Source organism: Dipodomys merriami, unplaced genomic scaffold, assembly GCF_024711535.1.
Source record: "Dipodomys merriami isolate MVZ:Mamm:240054 unplaced genomic scaffold, mDipMer1.0.p SCAF_2, whole genome shotgun sequence".
NCBI classification, from domain to species: Eukaryota; Metazoa; Chordata; class Mammalia; order Rodentia; family Heteromyidae; genus Dipodomys; species Dipodomys merriami.
The window spans coordinates 113,861,477-113,873,513 of record NW_027203381.1 but is presented as its reverse complement, the minus strand read 5'-3'; the positions used below and the strand labels follow the sequence as shown (position 1 = coordinate 113,873,513).

General features: G+C 45.5%; 1 protein-coding gene across 2 annotated transcripts in view; it reads left to right on the top strand.

Moving 5' to 3' along the window:
• Positions 1 to 7,096: 7,096 nt before the first annotated feature.
• Urb1 (URB1 ribosome biogenesis homolog) overlaps positions 7,097 to 12,037 on the top strand; it is a 63,915-nt gene continuing 58,974 nt past the window's right edge. Inside the window, exons 1-4 of one of the 2 annotated variants that reach the window (XM_070030563.1) lie at positions 7,097 to 7,288; positions 8,428 to 8,567; positions 9,721 to 9,872; positions 10,808 to 10,940. In XM_070030563.1, coding sequence (XP_069886664.1) covers positions 7,147 to 7,288; positions 8,428 to 8,567; positions 9,721 to 9,872; positions 10,808 to 10,940 — 567 coding nt within the window. In that variant the 5' untranslated portion in view covers positions 7,097 to 7,146. Of the gene's footprint in view, positions 7,289 to 8,427; positions 8,568 to 9,720; positions 9,873 to 10,807; positions 10,941 to 12,037 lie in introns of those variants that run through there. The other variant, XM_070030564.1, reaches the window with a different exon arrangement.

Sequence of the window (12,037 nt, the reverse complement as noted above, 5' to 3'; positions counted from 1 at the left end):
CACGACCGGACCCAAAAAAAAAAAAAGAATTCTTTTTTTAAAATTTTGCAAAAAAAAAAAAAAACAACAACTCCATTTTCTTCTGTGTTTCAATACCTCTGTGCTTCCAACTCAATAGCCATTTTCCTCTCTGGCTATGTCCTTCTCCCTCAGTATCGTGGAAAGCCTGGGACTTGGTCAAAACTCACAGGGAAGGAAGACAGAAGGAAAGGGAGGTACCAGAAAGGGGAACCTTGAGCTGTCCCTGTAAGGCTCATCTGAGCTCTTTCTCAGGAGGCAGTTTCCTCCTCAACTCTTTCTTCTGGGATGGAATTTGAAAAAATAAAAAATAAAAGAAGTCATAGCCCGAGCTGGAAGGTGGCTCAGTGGTAGAGTGCTTGCCTTGCATGCATGAGGCCCTGGGTTCCATTCCTCAGTACCACATAAGCAGAAAAACCCAGAAGTGGTGCTGTGGCTCATGTGGTAGAGCGCTAGCCTTGAGCTGAAGAGCTGAGGGACAGCACCCAGGCCCAGAGTTCAAGCCCCATGACTGACCAAAAAAAAAGAAAAAAAAAGTCATAGCCCCTTGGTAATATGCAAGAATGACAGCAATGTGAATTAAAGTGAATTCTGCCTCAGGAAGGGAGGGCCAAATAATAAAACATTCTCAAAATACACGTCCTCACCATCCTTTGAGATGTGTACCAACCAAGAAATAGCATTTGCCAATGAGCCATAAATATCATCTATCTACCTGCTACAAGATGCAAATGAGGGGCTCCCTTGTTAAAGGTACTTGGTCCAAACGCTCATGTGGGAGATCCCAGGTCAAGTCACAGCTAAGTCACAAAGAGACAGCCATCCACAGAGGCATGCAATCTCCCTCTCTTATTTCTACCTCATTCTCTGCCTGGACACGAGTTGGCTCCTCCACCTGAATTCCTTTTCTTCCTATGTTCCACTTGGAACACCCTCTCTGACTTGTGTTTGTGAATACACCCATGGCTCCACTCTTCTACCCAGTCGCCAGCCTCTGCAGGCCTAGCCTAGTCTTTCCCTCTTCCTCTGCTTAGAAGTATCCCTATCCCCCCATACCCTCTATAATATACCTGATTTCTTGAGCTCTTCAGCTCAAGGCAAGCGCTCTACCACTTGAGCTACAGCGCCACTTCCGGTTTTTGTGGTAGTTTATTGGAGATAGGAGTCTCACGGTCTCTCCTGCCCGGGCTGGCTTTGAACCGCGATCCTCATATCTCAGCCTCCTGAGTAGCTAGGATTACAGGCGTGAGCCACCAGTGCCCGGCTTATACCTGATTTCTTAAGACCTTGGCTTTTCCTTGAATCTAACTTCTGCTCTGAGAAAAATAAGTGTAAATGACCAGGCTTGTCATTCCCACCTATATTTTCAGCTACTTGGCTGGCAGAAATAGGAGGATCAAGGTTTAATTCTATCCTGGAAAAAATGTTATCCAGACCCTATCTCAAATAGGTGTTGCACACTTGTAATCCAGATACGTGGGAGGTGGAAGTGGAAAGCTTGTGGTTCAAAGTGGATCTGAGGGGAGAAAAACACACAACCTATGTGAAAAATAACTAAAGTGAAAAAGGGCTGGAGGTGTGGTTCAAGCCGTAGAGCACCTCCCTAAGTGCAAGGCCCTGAGTTCAAACTCCAGAAAGAATGGCCCCACAATGTGTGTACACATATGTTCAATCTTTTCTTTAAAAAGTATTTTTCATTGCAGTAAAATATACATATAAAAAACATGCAGTTAGGGTTGACATTGTTCAAAAAGAAATGTACTTCTTACCTGATTTATGTAACTGTAATCCCTTTGTAAAGCACCTTTATAATAACAATAAGAAATTAAAAATATAACTCAGAGCCAGGCACTGGTGTCTCACGCCTTTAATCCTAGCTGCTCAAGAGGCTGAGATTTGAGAACTGAGGTTCAAAATCAGCCCAGGCAGGAAAGTCTGTTGAAACACTTATCTCCAATAAACCAGAAGTGGCGCTGTGGCTCAAGTGGAAGAGCATTCACCTTGAGCAGAGGAGCTGAGGGACAGCATCCAGGCCCAGAGCTCAAGCCCCACGACCAACAACAACAACAAAACCCCAGCTCCATGACACTTAGTACATTGCCTTTTTTTTGTGGATTGACATCACCATTTTCCTCCAAAATCTGTTTGTCTTCAAAATTGAAACTCTACACCCTGAACAAACTCCTGCCATTCCCTCAGCCCAAGCAACCACCATTCTATTTCCTGTTTCTATATACTTGACTCCTCCAGAGACCTTGTTTAAGTGGACTTACAGTATTTGTCCTTTCTTGATTGGCTTATTTTCCTTGAGATTCATTCATGCTTCAGTATGTGTCAGAATTCCATCTCATCTGTGTGTGTGTGTGTGTGTGTGTGTGTGTGTTGGTGCTTGAATTTAGGATCTGGATGTTGTCCCTTAGCCTTTTCACTCAAGGCTAGCACTCTGCCACTTGAGCCACAGCTCTATTTCCAAATCTTTGATAGTTAATTGGAGATAAGTGTCTCTAGCCTTTCCTATTCCTGGCTTCAAACCCCAATCCTCAGATCTCAGTCTTCTCAGTAGCTCATATTTACAGGCATGAACTATCAGTGCCTTCCTACAAATAACACTGTACAGTATCCTTCATAGTGTTCATTGTCATGGTTGTGTCACAGTAGCCCTCTAGTGACTGTAAAGGAATGTCCCATAATGTACATGCCAATCATTTTATGCTTGGTGAGCAGGGATAAAAACTGCCCTTCTGCAAAGGTCTGGGAAGGGTGAGGGAGAGGCAGGAGGCCCAGGCCTGATGCACAGACAGGTGACTGACTACACGCAGGAGAGCCTGAGCATTAGGCATGTTCTACGTACCTCACAGAATTGCCAATAGCGCCCTCTGTAGGTGGAAATCTTAATCTTCAGCCTTAGAGATGAAGACTGGGCTAGTGAAATATTTTTTTAATTGTTTTTATTGTAGCCAAATATACCTGACATAAAACTTACATCATAAACTACTTAGGTATATAGTTCAATGATATTAAGTACATTTATGCCAGGTGCTGGTGGTTCATGTCTGTAATCCTACCTACTTAGAAGGTTGAGATCTGATGATAGTGGTTAGAAGCTAGTCCTAGTAGACATTCCATGAGACTCTTTATCTCCAATTAAACAGCAGAGAGCCAGAAAGTAGAGTTGTGGCTGATGTGGTAAAATGTCAGCCTTTAGTGAAAAAGCTAATCAAGAGCTCAAGGCACTGAGTTCAAACACCAATATTGGCACCAAAAACCAACTAACCAACCAGCCAATAAATAAGAAAGGAAGAGCTAAGGTTAAGGCTCAAGTGGTAAAGTACTCATCTAGCAAGTATGAGTCTCTGTGTTTAATCCCCAGCATTAAAAGAAAATTTTTAAAAAACACCTAAGGAAAATACAAAATAGGAAAATGATGCCCTTCTTTTAAATTATGGATATAGATGTGTAAATAAAACATGAGCTACTGAGTCCAACACTGCACTTAAAAATGAGAATTATAGGGATGATTTAGTATCTTGTCTTTATGTAACTACATTAATGGATTAAAGAACAAAATCAACTATTATCTTGAGAATAAGGGCTTTGAACAAAATATTCCTTTATGATTTATTTGGGGGGGTGAGACATAAAAGACACTGAAATATTTTCCTTCTTTTCTGTTTTGTGGAATAACTCAAATCAGGAAGTATTATCTTTCTTAAAATAGTGTTAGAATTTACTTAAAATATCTGTATTTTGGGACAGGTTTATTACATGCTGGTATGTCGGAACTCTCTACTGCTTTCTGTACCAATCTTTGGCTTTTTATCCTTTTCCAGAAATTTGTGCACATCTTTTACTTTTGAAAGTTTTGATGAAATAGTTGCTTATAATTTTTTATTAAAATGTTTTTTATCATTTAAAAATCTTATTTAAATGTTCATTTCTTCATGCTTATTTACCTCTGTGTTTTGGGTAATTTTATATCTTCTTAATTAATCTTGCACCAGATTTGTAATATTTAATCTAAAGAAGTAAAACAATCAGTCTCCTTAAAGGTTTGTGAATATTTCATTTTATCTCCCATTCTTTTTTGCTCAATGCTAATACTCTACTACTTTGAGCCACAGCTCTACTTCCAGTTTTCTGGTGGTTAGTTGGATATAAGAGACTCACATCCCCCACAGTATAACCCCTGCTTTCACTGTATTTGATGTCGGTATAATTTGTGGAGGGGAAGGGGAAAAACAAATCGTTTAAATAGGGATACAGGTGGACCCATTGCAACAATGAGATGTACAAGTCGTTATGTCGAAAACGAACTTTACAACTTTGGTGGGGGGGGAGCAGGGAGGATTGGGTCGGGGGGCAGGGGAGGATGGGAAGGGATGGGAAGGGGAAACAAAGGAGGAGGCTACAATGCTTGATAAGAAATGTACTCATTATCTTGCCCATGTAATTGTAACCCCTCTGTATGGTATTTTCACAATTAAAAAAAAAAAAGAGACTCACAGACTTTCCTTCCCAGGCTAGCTTCAAACCATGATCCTCAGATCTCAGGCTCCTGAGTAACTAGGATTATAGGGGTGGATCACCAGTGCCCAGCTCCTCCCTTCCCCTTAATACATCCCCTTGATATTTGATCTTAATTATTTCTTTCCCTTCCTTGAGGGTTTTATTGGGGGGGGGGCTGTGGGGGCTTGAACTCTGGGCTTGGGTGTTTTCCATGAGCTCTTCAGCTCAAGGCTAGCACTTTACCACTTGAGCCACAGCACCACTTCTGGGTTTCTGGTGGTTAATTGGAGATAAGAGTCTCCCAGTCTTTCCTGCCCAGGCTGGCTTTCAATTGCAATTCTCAGATCTCAGCCTCTTGAGTAGTTAGAATTACAGGTATGAGCCACCAGTGCCAGGCTGCTTGACTGTACATTTTCCAATTTCTTGATTTGAACCTTTATAATTACCTCATTTTCTATCTCAATTGCTTTCTGATACAGGTTTTGAAGCAAGAAGTTGTCCTCTAAACACTGAATCCCACAGCTTTAGTTAAGATGTTTTCTGCTGTATTCCAAGTCTCATAATTTCTCTTACGTTTTCCAAGGGTTACTTAGTGGAAATTCTATCCCTCACCCCTGATTAATGGGACATAAAAAAACTATTCTCTTATCATGATGGTCTAGTTTTATTGCTTGATGGCCAGAGAACAAGGTCTGTGTATGATGTTAATTTTTTTGGAATTTATTGAGACCTTCTTTGTGGCCTAAAATGGCCAGCTTTTATGACTGTTTCTGTTTGCTTTAAAAATAACATGTATTTGTTGAAAACATTAATAACACTGAAAACATTTACTTATTTTTTCCATATGTATTTTATATTTCTGTCTAATGATGACCATGACCATATCAGCCTAGTCTACAAAGCCAATAGCTTTGCAAATTGTAAGTTGATATTGTAATCTCTAAGCTGGGTATAGCTCTTGCTGTATTTGGTGTTCAGAACAATTACCTGCCCTCAGAGATGTCTCTGGCCTAGGCTAGGCAAGGCACTGCCAACTTCTATTTAATTGGGGGATAAGACGCACTGAGTAAGTCCTGGCTGCACTTATGATCTGGGTAGTTCTGGCAAGTTTCTCACCCTCTCTTAACTCTTTGTAAAGCAAGTCAGTCCAGAGTGATGGTCATTTGCCCAAGGTCCAGACAGAAATTGAAATTAGTGTTTTTGATTCTCTCTCTCTCTCTCTCTCTCTCTCTCTCTCTCTCTCTCTCTCTCTCTCTCTCTCTCCTCAGGGCCTTGTGCTTGCTAGGTAGGCATTCTGTTATTTGAGCCACATCCTCCCTCAGCCCCCACTTTTCTTAATATTTCTACAAAACCTCAAATCTGCCAGAGAAACTCCGCACGTCTTTCCGGGCTATGATACACGATTTTTACAGGTACAATAGTCTCTCTCTAGGCTGTAGACTCTAGTCAATATCCTATGTTTTCTACTAGAAAATAAAATACCAGTAGGTAATGTTCAAAACACATCTGCTTACAAAACACAAGAAGAGATTCCCACAGACTAGAGGTTAATATGACAGAGAGTTATAAGAATCACCAAATTATTCATCCAATGAGCTGGATCATGATTTATTATAACACATATCCCAAGAACTGATGAGGTTGGATTTATAAAAATAAACCTCTCTGTTTTTTTTTCCTTGTTCATTGTTATGTCCATGTTTTCAAGAGCATTTAATGTAGCTCATCACTCAACAACAGCTTGCAAAAACACGGTATTTCCCCCTCTCAAAGCAGTTTTCCAAACAGCACATCGTGTGCTGTTTACAGCCGCTCCAGAGGCCGGGGGAGGAGGGAGTGGCTGGCTTTGCTGTCTCCATTTTGAAGGAGAGGAATTTAGGTGCGGAGGCCTCGAGCGGTCCAGGCTTTTCACAGGGGTTCACAGCATCTGACCCCTCTTCTCCCACAAGACATCCATCCTGCCCTTCAGGAGCAGGGTGAAGCGTGGAAGGCAGGTCAGCCTGGGCCACATCCTACCAGACCCTGTCTGGTTCGGGGTGTGACATAATCTGGGGGTCAGGGACGGCCACGCAGCCCTTGGCAAAGGCTCCTGAGCTAGGGGAGCCCCCGCACCCCAAGTCAGAAACCCACCGGGGCAACTGCAGGGGGCTCGAACTGGCAGATCTCCATCCGACTGCGTGACGCACAGTTCGGGTGACACCGTTAAGGGACTCAGGTCGAGGGCAGACCTCTGGGGGACTCTGCCTGGCCCTCTGCGCGGGCGACCTGGCCGCCTCTCGCAGTTCCTCCACGCCTCCGGACTCGAAGCGCGCCCAGATGGGGCTGCGTCCCGCCCCAGCCCGGCCCCGGAGCCGCGGCGAGTCACGTGACGCCCCTAGCGGAGCCGCTCAGAGGACCGTCAGCCTCCAGGGTAACCCGACACTTCCGACCCCGCCGGCCCGCCCCCTTGCTTGAGTCCCGCCCCTTCCGCTGGGAACGCCTCTTCCGCCGGCCTCTCCTCCCGGGCCCCGCCTCTGCTGCGAAGCCACGCCTCCTTCTCCTCACGTGTCGGCGGCCTGGCTCGTGTCGGGAGGCTCCGCTTCCTCTCTCACCTGGTCGGAGTCCCCCGCCGCCATCGCAGCCATGGGGGTCCCCAAGAGGAAGACCTCCGGCGGCCGGGACGGCACGGCTTCCTCCGCGGGCGCAGCCAAGCGAGCCCGCCAGGAAGAGTTCACGGGCGTGCGCTTCAAGACTCAGCTGCGGGATCCGCAGGGCGCGGGGCCTGGTGAGTGCGGGGCGCGGGGGCCCGGGCGGGGGGCGGGAGCGTGCGGGGCCGCGTCCTGGCTGCCCGCGACCTGCAGACAGACCGACGCGGCCTTGCTTTCGGCAGCGTTCCAGTCCCTGTCAAGCCTGTTCTTAATTGTCTAGTACCGATGTAATGGCGAGTGAGTCTGACGCAGCCCCTGCCGTGGCGGGTCTGACCATCCCAGTGGGGTCTCGTGGCCTGTGGGAGCCACACTTGGCCTTTGGAAGACACCAGGTTCACTGCAGTGCCTGGACTAGCTGTGGTCCAGGCTCGGTGTACGCAGTGCACATGCCACCTCATGGAGACCGACAGCGGGCAGTTCTGTAGCGCAAGCAGGAACTGTCCAGCTCTTGAAAGGGAGAGCATCAACCCTGGAACTAGACTGTCTGGACTTGAGGCCTGGTTCTGACACTTGTGTTCCCAGTAAGAGCCTTACTTGTCTTGACTGGAAATGGGAAACTGGGGCTCAGGTATGTGGTGAGGACGGACTGTTGAAACCTAGCTTAACTCTTGACAATGTGTCCTTACACTATGAGAAACCATTTCTTTGGCTGTCTTCCATCTCCTAGGTGAGGGGAGGAAAGGGAAAAGATCCAGGTGAGTAATGGCTACAGCTAGGATTGGAATCTGAGTTCTGCTGGTGGGAGTCCTCCAGACGGCTCTCATCAATCCGATGCTTGTGCATCACCTGTGTGGTGCATCTGCCAGGCCGCCAAACTAAGTACTGTATATCAGGGCTTACACTTTGTCCAACTTCTGGAAACTAGGCATCCATGATCAAGGCCTGGTTGGGTGCTGGTGAAGCCTTCCTTCCCAGTGGCTGTGTGTTCACATGCCTCCCCTCTTCAGAGAGGACCTGTCTGACATCCTTTCTCTTATAAGGACACTGGTCATTTTGGTGTTGACTTCCACCTTAATCACCTCCTTAAAGACCAGGTCTCCAAATACTGTCTTGTAGGAGTTAGGGCCTCAACATGTGAATTAGGGCAGTGCACTCAAGAGTAGCTTCCCTGGCTGCCCACGTAAGTTGAAGAGGGTCACAAACAAAACAGGATGCAGAGTGGCCTCAATTTTCTGAGGAGATTGTCCTTGGTAACCTTTAACATAATCTGTTTCAGCCTTGGAAGCATTTGTCTCAGCTGCCAAGAAGCTACCACAAGAAGATGTGTACGATGTTGTGGAAGGGTACATAAAGATCTCTGTGGAGTGTGCGGAAGTATTCCAGCTCCTGAGTGCAGAGAAGAAGCCTGAGAGTGAAGTATGTTCCTTCCCGGCTTGACAAAGACAAGAACGATGCTGATGTGGAGATGAGCTTGATGAAATGTGATGAGATTTCTTAGGAAATACTAATTTCCTATGGGAAATAATGCTTTGTCTCAGTGCTAGGAATATATTCGTCTTTGCCTTCATGACCTTTGAGAGCATTATACTAGGAAACAGTAACTTATTCATGTTTGATTAATGAAGTCAGGATTATAGATTTTTAATATGTTCCTTGTTTATTTGAACAGCAAAGAATTGGGTCCATACTTGTGCCACAAAGTTGACAACTTGATTGTAGCTTTTTGGTTCCAGAATGGGTGAAAATTTGGGGTATTATGAACTTGTTGATCTCAAGGTTATAATTATGAAGCCTTAAATGGAGTGTCTTCAAAGCAGGGGGGCCAATCATTAATAGAGTTTTTTTCCCTCTCATTTTGTGTAATTGTAAGCAAACCATTTTATTTATTCATTTATTCATTTATTTATTTAGTGGAACTTTTTTGTTCCACTACTTGAACCACAGCTCCACTTTTGGCTTTTTGGTGTTTAATTTGGAGATATCAGTCTCACAGACTTACCTGCCTGGGCTGGCTTTGAACCATAATTCTCAGATTCCTGAGTAGCTAGTTTTCAGACACGAGCCACTGGCACCCAACAAGCAAGCTATTTATTTGGAATCCAGAGCTTGAGTCTTGGCAAGTGGGTCTGACAGCTGTCTCCTTTTTCTGCCCTTGTTACTTTGGGCTAAGAATCAGAAAAGGCCTAACTCCTCAGAATTCTGCTAAGATAAAGAGAAGCACTATGTGTAGGAGAGAAGAAGCAGGATGATTTGTGGAGTTTCTGTGTGTGTGTGTGTGTGCACGCGTGCATGCATGTGCTTGTACATGCCATTACTGGAACTCAGGGCCCCTTGTTTGGCTTTTTTGCTCAAAGCTGGCGCACTACCATTTGAGCCCTCCTACCACTTTCAGCAGTTTTGCTGGTTACTTGGAGATTTATCTGGTTACAGGAGATTTATCTCGTGGATTTGTCTGCCCAGGCTGATTTCAAACCTTGATCCTCAGATCTCAGCCATGTGAGTGGCTGAGATTATAGGCATGATCAATCAGTGCATGACAGTTTATGGGATTTCAATTCCATCCTTGCAGATCCAGCTAATATTTCAAACTTTTGAGGCCATATTATTGCGGACAGCCAGTGATCTTTCCCATTTTCAAGTTGTGGGCGCCAACATTGTGAAGAAGCTCCTGAACAACCACATGAAGCTCATCTGTGAGTCCTTGTATGCCTCAGGTTACAGGTAAGCAGTCTGTCTTTGAGTGGCAAAAGACTGGCCTCTGGGTTTGAGTTGTGTTTAGTCCTTAGAGAGTGGATCAGCCCTTTGCCTTTGATCCTTAAGGAGAGTGGAGCTGATGTCAAGACCATGTCTCTGTGCTTCATGTCTCTGTGCTTCCCATCCCTGTGGGTGACAGGGCCATTACTGACTCCTTTCCCACCACATGCACCTCCTGCTTTGGCAGTGATTTTCCCCCACTGCCCAGGAAACAGCTCTGCATAGTGCTGCATAGCCCATTTCTTCTGCCTTGTGCTCTGCTCCCAAAGAGTGCAGGCTGTCTCAGCCTCTGGGCTGTCACCTCAGGACCCCTTCGCTGACCTCATAGGTTCAGTAGCACTTCTCCTGTCTTTTTCTGTTCTGTTAGCCTGCTATAGTTTTCTGCATATAGACAAATACCCCCATAGTTGACATAACTGTCTGTAAAATTGACATAATCTGCATAGCCTGCATAGTTGACAGAATCTCTCTGTTGGCTGTCTTCCACCACTCAAGTGCAATGGGCATGTGGCCAAGGGCCTTACCTGGCTTATAAAATGCTAACTTCTCAGTACTTGGAACAGTGCCTCCCATGGAGTAGGTACTCAGGGAAGTCAGCCAGAACCTTACTTTGAGGACATTTCTGTGAAGTCATTCTCTGAGTCCTTCAGGCACAGGGACCGAGGGGTGATCTCAGTCATTGATGGCTTACTTGAGACATCAATATTCATCTGCCAGCAACTTAATCCTCTTCAGTTTTATTTAGTAGTTTCTTGTGTGCTTTAATAGGAAAAGAAGAAAAACAAGAGCATCTCTTTCCCTTTTTCTGGGTAGCAGGTCATCCAACAGGGTGCACACTTCCTGATGGGTGGGCCTTGGGCAGCTACCGGTTCTGACACACTTGGTTTCCCATCCCCTTGTAGGATGGCTCGAGCCTGCCTGGACCTGCTGACAGCCATGGTCACCCAGGGTCCTGAAGCTGCCAGGGATGTCTGCAGCCATTTTGATTTGAATAAAAAACCCTTGTATGCCCTGGTGACCAAGAGAGATGCAAAGGTGAGGGGCCTGAGAGGCCTGTTCTTCCCCATGACTCCCTCCTTTTTGGATACTGTAGTGGTTTGTTGCTCTGCCTGTCTTGCCTTGGTGCCTGAGCACCTGGAGAAAGGTATGCCTCCATTTCCTTCAGCCTCTGTCTATGAGAAAGGCAGGCCTCCCTTCTGACTGAAGGTGAGGACAGTGGCTTAGCAGAGCCGGAATGACTGGGACACATGAGGATGCTTCTGGGGCTACTTAACAAGGAGGAGGTTGGCACTGTGCCTGTGGCCTGTGAGGGTGACTTAGCTCGTGAGCATCTTCTCTTTTGAGTGACTAGAATAACCTTGATATACCCATAGCTGTGAGTTTACACAGCAGCCCCATCCCCTATCCCTTCCCGTCCACTGCAGAGAATATCCTTGGAACTCTAGGCCAGTGGTGTCTTCATGGAGGGCTCTTAGTGGCCCTTTAATAGGTGACCTATGCTTCCAATTGTGATCTTGTACCAGGTAAGGGCAGAACTGTGACAAAGAGGCTGAGACTGAATGCTTGGCTTTCAAGAAAGCTGCAGAAAAGTTTTTTTGGTAGCTCTAGAAGTGTTGATTGGGCTGTGGGGGAGAACACGCATCTGAGAGCCTCTTCTTACCTGCCAGATGGCCTTCTGCTGCGCTCAGTGCTGTGCATGTCCTGGCCAGAGTTCTCTTCTGTGTTCTGAGCATAGAGGAGGCACACAGGTGTCAGCCTCATGTGCTGAGGGAGATTACTGCTTTAGTATAAGTCACTTCTGTAACTGTGTACTTGCTCTTTCTCTTAAAATTCCTTGGAGTTCAGAGTTTCTACATTGCCAGGAGATAAGGCAAAAGGGTTAACAAAATACCATGTAACTTTTGTGGCTCTCTCAGATTGGTCTGGTGTCTAGAGGTTTACAGGAATTACTAATAGGGTAGTCTCTGAGGAAAGAGAGTCCTGGTCTTAATGTCTCTTAGATACTATGCTTTATTAACATGTCAACAAATTCTGTTCGATGAGTAATGGCTCCTGACATTTAAATGCATTTCTAATAAAAAGAGTGTGTGTGTGCTGTTTGCACACTGGGGTAGATACCATGGTTCTTTGGT